The sequence below is a fragment of the Aotus nancymaae genome, unplaced genomic scaffold (genome assembly GCF_030222135.1).
Source record: "Aotus nancymaae isolate 86718 unplaced genomic scaffold, 86718_ANA_hifiasm-v0.15.2.pri h1tg000030l, whole genome shotgun sequence".
NCBI classification, from domain to species: Eukaryota; Metazoa; Chordata; class Mammalia; order Primates; family Aotidae; genus Aotus; species Aotus nancymaae.
In genome coordinates, this window is record NW_026988443.1 from 24027630 (window position 1) to 24040889 (window position 13260).

The 13260-nt window shown below is 53.7% G+C and overlaps 2 protein-coding genes across 6 annotated transcripts in view; one reads left to right on the forward strand and one right to left on the reverse strand.

The window, feature by feature from the left end:
- On the forward strand, positions 1-12791 carry VPS4A (vacuolar protein sorting 4 homolog A). 3 transcript variants are annotated; one of them, XM_012437327.3, is made up of 11 exons: positions 1-91; positions 4670-4781; positions 4870-5017; positions 6623-6684; positions 6790-6909; positions 7328-7484; positions 8067-8215; positions 8613-8694; positions 9404-9623; positions 11198-11338; positions 11967-12791. In XM_012437327.3, the coding sequence occupies exons 1-11, from the start codon at positions 71-73 to the stop codon at positions 12066-12068; spliced, it is 1314 nt and encodes a 437-aa protein (XP_012292750.1). In that variant the 5' UTR covers positions 1-70; the 3' UTR covers positions 12069-12791. The 3 variants fall into 3 exon arrangements, with proteins under 3 accessions (XP_012292750.1, XP_012292748.1, XP_012292749.1); XM_012437325.2 differs by lacking the exon at positions 11967-12791 and having other exon boundaries at positions 11198-11482; XM_012437326.2 differs by lacking the exon at positions 11967-12791 and having other exon boundaries at positions 6626-6684; positions 11198-11482.
- The window catches only part of PDF (peptide deformylase, mitochondrial), a 10306-nt gene continuing 6742 nt past the window's right edge, over positions 9697-13260 (reverse strand). Inside the window, exons 3-4 of one of the 3 annotated variants that reach the window (XR_010344871.1) lie at positions 12824-13103; positions 9697-10330 (exon numbers count right to left, since the gene is read on the reverse strand). The gene's annotated coding sequence lies outside the window, so the exon portion shown is untranslated. Of the gene's footprint in view, positions 10331-10935; positions 11021-11891; positions 13104-13260 lie in introns of those variants that run through there. The other 2 variants (XR_010344872.1, XR_010344870.1) reach the window with 2 other exon arrangements.

Consider the following 13260-nt stretch of genomic DNA (forward strand, 5'->3'; position numbering starts at 1 on the left):
CTTCGGCTACCCGGGGCCGGACCGAGGCCGCAAGCAGCGCCGCGGGTGTGGGGCGGACCCAGGAGATGAAATGACAACGACAACCCTCCAGGTACCTGGTGCGGCCCGGCCCGACTGCGGAGGCCGAAGGCGGCGGGGCCTGCTGGCCGCGGAGCCGGGCGGCGGGCGGGTGGTCAGGTGGGCGCCTCCTAGCCCCGGCCTCAAGACCCCGCCCCGGCCGCCCCCTCGCCGCTTCCGCCTGTGTCTGTTTCCACGCGCTCGAAGCCGGGTGGCGTCTCCACCCGCAAGCCCCCCACCCCTGCCCGACTGGCCCAGCCCCAGGGCCTCTTCGTGTAGCCGGCGCCCTGGTATCGCCGTGAGGATCAGCCTCACCTGGGCCCCACAGGCACCCTTGGGAAGCTCGGCCCGGGGTCCGGCTGTGCGCTCAGCGATGCCCGCTCCCTCCTCTCCTGTCCCGGGTCCTGGAAGCCCCTCGGCCCCGAGTCGAACAAGGCCTGGCCCCTTCCCCAATGTCTGACTTTCTCTTCTCTGCCAGCGACCCTTCATTCACTCAGATCCTGCAGGGTGGTGCTGGGGTGGCGCCACCTGGGCCAACGACTGACCCGCCCTGTAGGTGCTGTCAGCCCTGCGGGGCCAGAAAAGATCAACTTGCTCAGGCCTCAGCCCAGAGTTTGAATCTCAGCTCTGCCACTCACCAGCAAGTGACCTTGAGCTAGTTTTTTTTGATCTTCGGGTCTCCAGTTTCCACGTCTGTAAAATGGGGTAATGCCCTCTAGGTTGTTGTGATGATGGCTTTAAATTGAATAATTCTGGTAAAGCATTCTTAACGCATGTCTGGCACATAGTAGGTGTCCATTAAGTGACAGCCAACAAAGTGCCTAGGAGAGTTAGGCAAGACTTCATGGAAGAAGGGGCATCAGAGGACAGGTAGCATTCAGAGACCTGGAGGTGGAGGAGCAGACATGGAATGAGTTGGGGTACCAGGCTAGGAATTAGATGGAGTCCATAGCCAGACCCCACCATCCACCAGCAGAAGCCGCAGATCTCGTCTGCCTAGGCAGGTTTTTTATGGCCTGTGAACCAAGAATGTTTTTCACAGTTTTAAACACAGCTTTATTGAGGTATAGCTTGCATACCATGTAACTAACTTTTTTTTTTTTTAAATTAATTGATTATTTATTGAGACAGTCTCATTCTGTCACCCAGGCTGGAGTGCAGTGGCTCAGTCTCAGCTCACTGCAACCTCCGCCTCCCGGGTTCAAGCGTTTCTCCTGCTTCTGCCTCCCAAGTAGCTGGGATTACAGGCACCTGCCACCATACCCAACTTTTTTTTTTTTTTTTTTTTTGTATTTTTAGTAGAGATGGGGTTTCACCATGTTGACCAGGCTGGTTTTGAACTCCTAACTTCAAGTGATCTGCCCACCTCAGCCTCCCAAAGTGCTGGGATTACAGCTGTGAGCCACTGTGCCTGGCGCAACTCACCCATTTAAAGTGTGTAATTTAGTGCTTTTAGTATATTCATAGTTGTGTGACCATCACCACAATCACTTTTTACAACATTTTCATCACCCCCAAAAGAAACTCCTCACCCCCAAATTCCTCTGTCTCTCCCAGCCCTGGGCAACCACTCATCTACTTTGTTTCTCTGTGGGTTCGCCTATTCTGGGCACTTTATATAAATGGAGTCATACAGTATGTGGTCCTTTGTGGCTGGCTTCTTTCATTATGACTTAACATAATGTCATAGGTTTTTACATTTTTTTAAATGGCTTGAAAAAAAATTTCATGACATATGAAAATCCTATGAAATTCACATTTCAGGGTCTATAAATAAAGTTTTATTGGAACACATCCCTGTTCGTTTATTATATACTGTCTACAGCTGCTTTTGTGCCACCAGGGTAGAGTCAAGTCGTTGCTACAGAAATTGGCCAGCAAAACCTAAATTATTTACCATCTGCTCCTTTACAGAAAGCGTTCGCCAGCCCTGTTAGCACCCTTTTCTTTCATCCTCATTTTTTGTCATACTCGTTACTAGAGAAGTGGCAGCGCTGGCAGTTAGTCACCTTACCCTCCTGTTCTGCAAAACGATTTCTCTCCATTCAAACTCGGACCACTTGTGTGTGAAAACTGCATGTGGTTGCCAGAAAAGTCAAGCACACTCTTTTTTTGAGATGGAGTCTCTGTCACCCAGGCTGGAGTGCAGTGGCACGATCTTGACTCACTGCAACCTCCACCTCCTGGGTTCAAGCGATTACCCTGCCTCAGCCTCTTGAGTAGCTGGGATTACAGGCACCCACCACTGTGCCCAGCTAATTTTTGTATGTTTAGTAGAGACAGGGTTTCACCATATTGGTCAGGCTGGTCTTGAATTCCTGACCCCAAAAGGCTGGGATTAAAGACATGAGCCACTGTGCCCAGCCCCAGCGCACTCTTTTTTTTTTTTTTTTGAGATGGAGCCCCACTCTGTTGCCAGGCTGGAGTGCAGTGGCACGATCTTGGCTCACGACAGCCTCTGCCTCTTGGGTTCAAGCAATTCTCCTGCCTCTGCCTCCTGAGTAGCTGGGACTACAGGGGTGCGCCACCACGCCCAGCTAATTTTTGTATTTTTAGTAAAGACAGGGTTTCACAATGTTGGCCAGGATGGTCTTCATTTCTTGACCTCGTGATCCGTCTGCCTTGGCCTCCCAAAAGGTTAGGATTACAGGCATGAGCCACCACGCCCAGCCAGCCCCAGCTCTCTCTTAGGTGTATTACTAGTTTCCAGAAGGAGGTAGGGGATGGGTCCGTGCTGCTCCTTGTGGGACACAGAACACCTTGAGTATTGTTCTAAGGACAGACCCAAGCATGAAGCTACAGAGAATGAAAAAGTCTGAGGAACTAGGGGTGTTTGTTCTGGAGAAGGGAAGCCACCAGGGAGAGGAGTGCTGCCTTCCTGTCTCATCTGGAGAAGCATCACAGGGAGAAGAGGGCAGACAAGGGTAGCCTGTGCCTAAGCTCATTTCCAAGAAGGTTTGAGCTCCTGGCCATTCTTTGTAGGTAATAGAGGGAGCAGAGGCTTGAAAGCAGTGGCCAGCACTCACCCCTCTTATCTCTTCTATCCGCTAAGTTCATTTTACATCAGCCTGGCCCAGCTTCCCCCCGCCTGTCTATTTTGTTGAGCTGTCTGTGTGTGTTTCTTTCGGAGACTTCCTTGCAGATGAGAGAGGGCTGAACAAATGCCCTGGCCCTGCCAAGAGCCGGTCAGGAGGTTTATTGTTTGCTGTGCCTGGAACTGTGGGTTTGCGGTGGGATTGTCTGCCTGGTAACTGGTGCCGGATCTGAGGAGAATTCTGGTCATGCTTCCTGCAGGGGTTGATGAAGCTGAGGTCTTTAAAACCAGGTTTTCAAACCATATAGGTGCTTAGTTGGCTGGGCACGGTGGCTTATGCCTGTAATCCCAGCACTTTGGGAGGCTGAGGCGGGCGGATCACAAGGTCAGGAGATCAAGACCATCCTGACTAACATGGTGAAACCCCGTCTCCACTGAAAATATAAAAAATTGGCCAGGTGTGGTGGTGCATGCCTGTAGTCCCAGCTACTCAGGAGGCTGAGGCAAGATAATCGCTTGAACCTGGGAGGTGGAGGCTGCAGTGAGCTTAGATCGTGACACTGTACTCCAGCCTGGGTGACAGAGCAGGACTCTGTCTCAAAAAAAAAGGAAAAAAAAAAATACAAAAATTAGCCGAGCATGGTGGCACATGCCTGTAATCCCAGCTACTGGGGAGGCTGAGGCAGGAGAATCACTTGAACCAGGGAGGTGGAGGTTGCAGTGAGCTGAGATTGCACCACTGCACTCTAGCCTGGGTGACAGAGAGAGACTCTGTCTCAAAAAAGATAAAATAAAAATCATGAAACCATGTAGGTGCTTTGAGTTCAGCCTAGGGCACTGGCCTATGGGATTTATGAGATTCCCAAAGACACTGACTCTCACAGACCTCTTAGAAGGTTCCAGAGGGACACAGTTCCCTTCTGTTGTCAGGAGGGAGCAAGCAAGTACTTTTCTTACTGGAGCTGCTGATGTGCGGAGCCTTGTGTGTAAGCGTCCCTTCCCAGGGCGTCACTTTAGACAGCGAAGGAAACCATCTGCTCTCTGCAGCCCCGGAAAAGCAAGCTGCCTGGAGCAGGAGGAGGAGGAGAGGTCTTTCAGTGTATCCCGTGGAAACTCCAGGTGTGGGCAGGACTTTCCTTCTGGCTGGCTCTTCTCTGGGCCTAAGGCCGAGTGCAGTTTCTGGCCTTCTTGCTAAACCAACCAGCAGTCACTTGCTCCTGTGTGTCTTTCTGCCAGGCTCTCAGCTTGGGTGTTTCTCTTACCCTTGAGGCAGCAGAATAGAAAGTCCCGTGAACTTGCCCTTTGAGCCCTGACCTGAGATATTAGGTCAGGTTTCCACTTGCTGAAATCCAGAGCATGGCTTTTAACCGTCTGAGCTTATTGTGAAGACAGCTGCCTGGGTTTTAAAGCCTCCTTTGAAGGCTTTTGTAGCCGATGCCCACATATTGAAGACGGCCCGCAAGCAATAAATCCATAGGCCCAGCGGCGTCCCTCATCATGTCATATCCCCATGCCTGTGACCCCAGGAACTTTCCATGTCTCCAAGAAAGCACTGAACCTTTTGCTTTGCCTTTCCAGAAAGCCATTGATCTGGTGACGAAAGCCACAGAAGAGGACAAAGCCAAGAACTACGAGGAGGCGCTGCGGCTGTACCAGCATGCGGTGGAGTACTTCCTCCACGCCATCAAGTGTGAGTCGCGCAGGGTCCCCAGGCTGCGGCTCCAAAGGGAGGGCGGCACACGAGGCTCACAGGGGCCCCTCTGCGTTCCCCTTCACAGATGAGGCCCACAGCGACAAGGCCAAGGAGAGCATTCGAGCCAAGTGCGTGCAGTACCTAGACCGGGCCGAGAAGCTGAAGGATTATTTGCGAAATAAAGAGAAGCACGGCAAGAAGCCAGTCAAAGAGAATCAGAGTGAGGGCAAGGGGTGAGTGTGCACAGCGTCCACCCAGGCGCCTGCGCCCTCCTTATGGGTCCCTGTCTTCTGTGGCGCTCACACTGCCTCGAACTTCCCTGTGGAAATGGTCCTCATAGTGCAGTGATGACAGTGCCAGCAGCCGCTTTCAGGGAGCATGGGCCAGAGCACTTCTGTGTCCACTGTCTCATTGGATCTGACTCAAAAGCCATGCGGACGTGGGGAGCTTGGTGCAGATGGCAGAGCGTCTCGGGGGGGAGACCCTAGCTCTGTCACCTCCCAGCCTAATGCCTGGACCCCATGTGCCTCCTATCTCCAATTCTTGGAAGGGGGAAAGTCGTGGGACTCCCCTCTTAGCATTGCCCAGTAGGGAGCAGTGAGATGATGTGGGTAGTGCCCTTGGAGCTTGGCACACGAGTGTGCAGTGCCAGCTACTGTGACTCAAGAGTGTCACCTGCCTCCGACAGGTGGGGTGCTGGCTCGGGTTTGGAGCCCTGCCGAGGTCTCAGAGCTGACACAGAATGGAGCCTGGACCCCCATGCAGGGCAGGTGGCCCTGATTCCCCAGCCAGGGTCCTCTTCTCCACAGCCTCTCACCTCAGGTCCGGGGTTCACCCACCACAGTGATCCCAGTCATCTGAACACAAATGCTAGTGGTGTCTTGGAGATGTGGGAGGGGCGGTGAGGGGGTCCCCCAGGCAGGAGAAGGGCAGGTGGTGTCAGCTGCCTCACCAGAGGCAAGGCCTCCTGGATGGAGGGTCCACACCACGTTCCCATCCCCAGAGGGAAAGGCCTGGCAAGGCAGGGTGGAGGCCAGGGATCTCCAGGAAGGATTAAAGTTTTGAGGATGACAAATTCCATCCGGAGAGGAAGTGGCCCTGGGGTGACAGCAGTGGCTGCGTTCTCCCACTGACTGGTTCATTCCCATTTCGGTTTTGCCTTCTCTGTCCTTCGGCAGTGGCCGCTTTGGAGTCGGGGCCACATGCTGTCCCTGAGTCTCTACAAAAAGCTTCTGGCAGCTACACTGCTTGACCGGCTGCTTTTTGTTTGTTTGTTTGAGATAGGGCTTTACCCTGTTGCCCAGGCTGGAGTGCAGTGGTGCGATCTTGGTTCACTGCCACCTCTGCCTCCCAAGTAGCTGGGACCATAGGTGTGCACCACCACACCTGCCTAACTTTGTGTTTTTTGAAGAGACAGGATCTCGCTGTTTCCCAGGCTGGTTTCAAACTCTTGGGCTTAAGCAGTCCTCCCGCCTTGGCCTCCCAGAGTGCTGGGATTACAGGTGTGAGCCACTGCGCCCGGCCTGGGCTGCTCTTTAAGTCGAGCCAAAGCACATTTCCCTTACGGCCTTCAAGAGAGGGCCAACATCCCGATTCCCATTCCCTCTGAAGAAACAAGGCGAGTTACAGGAGTGTTTGCTGGGGGATCCTGAGGTGAGCTGCTGAGAGCATCAGCTCAGATGTCCCCGAGGTACCTGCTTGCGGGTCACACAGCACTGTTAAGCCAGGATGGCTTCGTTCCTATACCAGCGTGTGGGCAGCGGAGCCTGGGCTCGCTGGGAGTGCCTTGGTGCTCCAGGCTAAAGGGCCAGCTTGTGACTTTCCATCTCCTCTCCCAGCAGTGATAGTGACAGTGAAGGGGATAATCCAGAGAAAAAGAAACTGCAAGAACAGCTGATGGGTAAGTGGCTTTCAGCCCTGTGACAACGGCAGGGGATGGGGGTGGGTCTGTTGCCAGGTTGGCTGATGCCCCTTGGCTGGGCCCTGGTCGGCCTCCCTCTCGCAGGTGCTGTTGTGATGGAGAAGCCCAACATACGGTGGAATGACGTGGCCGGGCTGGAGGGGGCCAAGGAGGCCCTCAAAGAAGCTGTCATTTTGCCAATCAAATTCCCACACTTGTTCACAGGTGAGAATTGAGCCATTTCAAGCCCCACTGTAAAAATTCCAGGCTTCTGCAGGAGCCAGCATGGGGCTGGCACTCCGAGGGGGCAGCTCCACTCCCATGGCCTGCAGAGCGTCAGGCCTGGCTCCTCGTTGATGTCCATAACACTGCTGTGGCTGCGTTATGGAGCTTTGCAATGACAGTCACCTCACAGAGTGGGCAGGATCAGGAAGCAGTGTCAGCCAGTGTCACTGTGCAAGGTCATGGGGTCACAGCACAGGGCACAGCAGGGAGCGTAGCTCCCATCACTTGTTCGTACCCAGAATCCATCGTTTCACAGAACACCCGCTCTCTTACTGTATGTACAGGACTCGAGACCCTCTGCTTTTCCTGTTCCTTCCCCCAGTCAGGAGGCCTCACTTCTGTGGATTCTCTGTTGCAGGCAAGCGCACCCCTTGGCGGGGGATTCTGCTGTTTGGACCACCTGGCACGGGGAAATCCTACCTGGCCAAAGCCGTGGCAACAGAGGCCAACAACTCCACCTTCTTCTCCGTGTCCTCCTCAGATCTGATGTCCAAGTGGCTCGGGGAGAGTGAGAAGTAAGTCGGCCACCAGGCCATGCTCTGCGGCAACCCTGGCACTGCTAGTGGCCCAACGGCCCAGCCCCGTGGACTCAACTGCCAGAGGAACGGTTTGCTCTTCAGGGAGGGTACCCAGGAGCAGTGTGTCACTAGCTTATTGGCTGGGACACTGTCCCAACAAAGACAGGTGAAGGCAGAAGGGACCTGAGAGAAGTGAAGTGCTCCAGAAGGGAGGGGAGAGGAAGCGAGGATATTTTGGGGGTCTGTATTGCCGTCCCTGTTGGGGCAGCATGTAGGGGTCACTGTTCCCCACACTGACTCCTGTTTTGCATGTGATGAGACGGGCTTGGAGGAAGGGGGTCCTGAGTGCAGAGCCAGCACATGGGGCTCCCAGGATTGAGGCTCCGTGTTTGGGGGTGGCGCCAAGGTGTGCTCCTCCTGGCGCAGTGCTGCCCGAGGGCTTGTCACCATGTTTCTGCAATTCTGGCCCGACCATGGCCTGCACTTCCCTGTGGGAAGGGTGAGGAAAGGGAAGTGCCGGGAGCCCAGACAGGCAGGGACAGGAGCATCCCATCCTCATCCCCTTTCTTACCTTCACAGGCTGGTCAAGAACCTGTTTGAGCTGGCCAGGCAGCACAAGCCCTCCATCATCTTCATCGATGAGGTGGATTCCCTCTGTGGATCCCGAAATGAAAATGAGAGTGAGGCTGCCCGGAGGATCAAAACGGAGTTCTTGGTCCAGATGCAGGGTATGTGCCAGGCGCTGGGCCCTCTTGGTTCTTGTTGCACCTAAAGCCAACCCTGGGCTTTGTTCTGAGCTGCGGCTGGATTTTCTTGTCCTCAGCTGGGGAGAGGCATTTCCAGCTCCAGCTTCTCAGGCCACAGGTGGACTTCCATTCCCGAGGCACCTGAGGCCTCTGCCATGCTGGCCACTCCACCCCTTCCGTGGCAGGCAGTGCCATAGGCCTCCTCGCCTGGCAAAGCCAGACCAGGACATGGTTTAATCTCACTTGGGACCCCGCCAGTGGTGAATGGCGCAGGGATGCCTTCAATGCTGACACGCAAAGCCCCTAGGGTGTGTCCCCAGGTTTTGACTGACCCATGCAGGTGTCCAGAGTCTGCATCTTTGTCTCCCTTTCTCCACAGGGGTGGGAAATAACAACGACGGGACTCTGGTTCTCGGAGCCACGAACATCCCATGGGTGTTGGATTCAGCCATCAGGAGGAGGTGAGTCTTCCCTAGGAGCTGCCAGGGCTGGAGGCTTCCTCCCACTGTTGCAGGTATCAGGAGACCAGAGAGACCAATGGGTGAAACAGGAGGATTTTATTTAGGTGCACCAGCTCAGTGGACCGGCATCCAAAAACTGAGAAAATGGGCCACTTTTTATACATCCAGGATGACATAGCAGCTAACAGGTTTACAGAAACCAGAACAAAGAATGGTTAATTTGTAACGTTTTGTGATGTGCGTTACATTTGAAAAATAGCATTTTAAGAAACACATTGTACATTCTTTGGGTGTTACCTTGCCCTGTGACCTTGCAGCTGGTCAGCAAGAAAAACAGGAGTCTTGAGATGCCTGGGAACTTTGCTGAGAATGTGGGGAGAATACGTAAGTTAGGTTTTACATTGAACACAACACAGTAAACTTTATTATGCAGCAATTACAGACTACTGCTGTTATTACTTAATTCCCCTCTTCACCACCACCATCACGGTCTGTCTGCTGCTGGCAGCCTGGGTGCAGCCTGGCCCCTCTTCCCGTCTGCCTGCCAAGCAGAGCCCTTTGTGAGGCCAGCTTGTTGTGAGATGTGCCACCAGCATCACTGGCCCATGAAGTGCGTTCGTTTCACTCAAATCTTCGCGCCATGCCTCCCCTTCCGTGAATACCATTCCATCATCCGCTCTCAACTCCTGCCGTGTGCTGGGCTCTTTAGGTTTGAGAAGCGAATTTACATCCCCTTGCCAGAGGAAGCTGCCCGTGCCCAGATGTTCCGGTTGCATCTGGGGAGCACCCCCCACAACCTCACGGATGCAAACATCCACGAGCTGGCCCGGAAGACCGAAGGCTACTCGGGCGCGGACATCAGCATCATCGTGCGGGACTCCCTCATGCAGCCTGTGAGGAAGGTGCAGTCAGCCACACACTTCAAAAAGGTGAGTCTGCAGCCTGCTGAGAAAATGTCATAGCAAGACCAGCATGTTGGGCTTTTTGTCGAGCTCCACCCAGTCTCTCAGGCCTCCTAGAGAGTTGAGGGCAAGTGCCATGGGGGCTGCACCCACTGTCCCCTCCCTGCAGACCTTCTGGAGTGTGGCCATCTCAGGGTGTGTGAAAGAGGACAGAGCCTCTTTCCTGTCTTAACCTTGCTGTAGCCTCCTCCATCAGCACTGTGCTCTTGTGCCGGGCAGACACCAAGTCAGTGTTTAGAAAAGTGTTGGATATAATATGACCTGCAAGATGCATCCATTTGTTCAGCAGATCTCTGTTGAGTGTTTGCTGTGGGTCCTCCCATGCCAGTTAGGACTGGCACTGTCCTAACTGTGGGAAGACATGAGCCACCAATAGACAAAAACTCCGCCCTCCAGGACCCTCTGTTCTTGGCAGGGAGACAACACAGTCAGTGATCAGCACAGTCTGAGTTTCTCAGAAGGGAATGGGGAGGGGGCAGTGTCAGGAGAGAGGTGTCTGGAGCGTGGCAGGAAGGGCAGGTGGTGCTGGGGTGATGCTTGAGACAAGAGGTAAAGGGTGAGGGAATGAGCCTTGTGGACACTGGGGGTAATGTTTTGTCGAGACAGCAGACTGCAGTTGGAAAACCACTTTATATTAGTCCATTTTCATGTTGCTGATAAAGACATACCTGAGGCTGGGAAGAAAAAGGTTTAATTGGACTTACAGTTCCACATGGCTGGGGAGGCCTCAGAATCAAAAGGCACTTTTTACATGGTGGTAGCAAGAGAAAATAAGGAAGCAGCAAAAGCAGAAACCCCTGATAAACTCATCAGATCTCTTGAGACTTACTATCACAAGAATAGCACAGGAAAGACCAGCCCCTTTGATTGAATTACCTCCTCCTGGGTCCCTCCCGTATGTGGGAATTCTAGGAGATACAATCCAAGTTGAGATGCATGTGGGGGCATCACCAAACCATATCACTTTTTTTTTTTTTTTTTTTTTTTTTTTTTTGAGACGGAGTCTCGCTCTTGTTACCCAGGCTGGAGTGCAATGGCGCGATCTCGGCTCACCGCAACCTCCGCCTCCTGGGTTCAGGCAATTCTCCTGCCTCAGCCTCCTGAGTAGCTGGGATTACAGGCACGCGCCACCGTGCCCAGCTAATTTTTTGTATTAGTAGAGACGGGGTTTCACAATGTTGACCAGGATGGTCTCGATCTCTCGACCTCGTGATCCACCCGCCTCGGCCTCCCAAAGTGCTGGGATTACAGGCTTGAGCCACCGCGCCCGGCCATCACTTTTAATGATGTCCCTGCGTTCCTGGCGAGACGTGACAGTGTTAACGGGGAAGACATCCAGGCATTGGGGTTTCAGGTTGCTGGAACTGCATGCAAATCATGAGTCACTGGGACCACCCAGCCCAAGTTCTGCAGATGCCCCTTCTCAGATGCTGGGGACCCAGAGGGCCTTCTCTTTGAGACCTCCTTAAAGACTGGAGAGGTTCAACCCCTCTGACACTGAGGGGCAGCTGCTCCAGCCAGTCAGATCTGTTTGGTTTCAGGTCTGCGGCCCCTCCCGCACCAATCCCAGCGTGATGATCGATGACCTCCTGACCCCATGCTCACCAGGGGACCCGGGGGCCATGGAGATGACTTGGATGGACGTTCCTGGGGACAAACTCTTAGAGCCTGTAGTTTGCATGGTAAGTGACCATCTGGGAGAGTGTGTTGCACACAGCCCAGAAAATTGGGGTCTTGGGTCCAGAATAAAAATAGTCTCCAGGCTGGGCACGGTGGCTTATGCCTGTAATCCCAGCACTTTGGGAAGCTGAGGTGGGGGCATCACAAGGTCAGGAGTTCAAGACCAGCCTGGCCAATATGGTGAAACCCTATTTCTACTAAAAATATAAAACTTAGCCGGGTGGCATGTGCCTGTAATCCCAGCTAGTCGGGAGGCTGATGTAGGAGAACTGCTTGAACCCAGGAGGCAGAGGTTGCAGTGAGCTAAGATCGCGCCTTACACTCCAGCCTGTCTGAGATCGTCTCAAAAAGAGAAAAAACCAAGCTCCTAAGCGCAGTTAGTTATGAGATGATGGAACTTAGATTCTCAGATGAGGAGGAGGCCCATCTGAAAATGAATGATCTGAGTTGCCTTGAGAGCAAAAAGGGTCCCTGCCATAGGCACACTCAAGCGGGCCTCTGGAGGGAGCTTGGCTGCTGGGATGGCCTCAGAGGCAGGCCTCTTCCCACCCTCACCTGCATGGTGTGAAGCAGGGAAGTTGGGGACCTAGAGCCTGGAGCCTGCTCAGTTGCATGCTCTTGCCTTTGCAGTCGGACATGCTGCGGTCTCTGGCTACCACCCGGCCCACGGTGAATGCAGACGACCTCCTGAAAGTGAAGAAATTCTCAGAGGACTTTGGCCAGGAGAGTTAAAAGCTGCTTCACTTGGGCGATGGTGAAGGTGGGAGGTTGATTGATTGGGGCAAATCCAGGCACTCCCCATGTCAGCAGCCAGACAGGACTCCAGGGCATGTCCCAAAGTCACTATGGAGTTCCCACTGTCTGGCCACCCGCCAGGGAGCTGGAAAGAAGGGCTTTGCCGCTGCAGAGACACTCTGCCACCCCGGGGCACATGGTGGACACTGGCTCTTCCTACTTCCTCCTCTCCTGGATGCTCACCAGCTCCTTCTACCCCCCTTTTTTTCTCCCATCGTCTTTTGTTCCCCTAAATTAATGCTGCTTGGATTTTTGTCTTGTTTATAAATAAAGATAAAATCACCGGGAAGCATCAAGGAGTGGAAGCAGCCATGCTGCGGGGTTGCCCAGACCTCTAGACGTCCGGTCAGGCTCCAGCACCGCTCCTTTTACACCCAAGTTTTGCTCCTTGAGAGCAGACTGGCGGATGCCCCTGCAGCCCCAGCCCAAGCTCTGCCTCAAAGACAGAGAGTGAGAAGCCATTCCCACCCTCCTAGGTTCACATCCACGGCTGTGTCTTCCTTGAGGGAGGAGGAGATGGTGTCATTTGTATCAGGGGAAGGCAGTCAGGCGGGTGTTCACCACTGCCTTTTCTTCCTCTGAGGGTGAGAACACTGAACCCAGCCACTGCCCTGGGTCCCTATCGTGGAAATAGTCTAATAAATCCTTTTCCCTTCTTGAGCCACCAGAGTGATCTCATCTTTGACTCTTACCTGGGACTCTTTGAAGGGCAACTCTTGCTTCCAGTTAAAGACCTCTGGTTTTCTCTCTGCTGTCTCCTCTAAAGCAGAGTAGGGAGCAGGAATGCTGCAGTTCTCAGGCCTGTTGTCCAGTCAGGTGTGTAAGGCCTCCTCCTCCTTAAGGCCTCACAAATTTGGCTGGGGGTGACTGTGGGACCCGGATAGCTCTTGCCGTTTTTCAGCCTGCAGATGAAAGACTGCAAACTGAGAGCCCTGTGTGCCAGACACGTTCTGCAGCTGTGTTTGGTTTGGTCTGCCGCAAACATTTAAAAGTGGAGAATTGACATAAAAATTCAGAATTCTGACTGCTAGAAGATTAAATTAGGTAATGTTGGGCCTGAGTCCTCATGGGGCAGCCTGTCAGCTGCCACTGAGTAGGGGCTTCTCTGTGCAGAAGGGGTCACCCATCC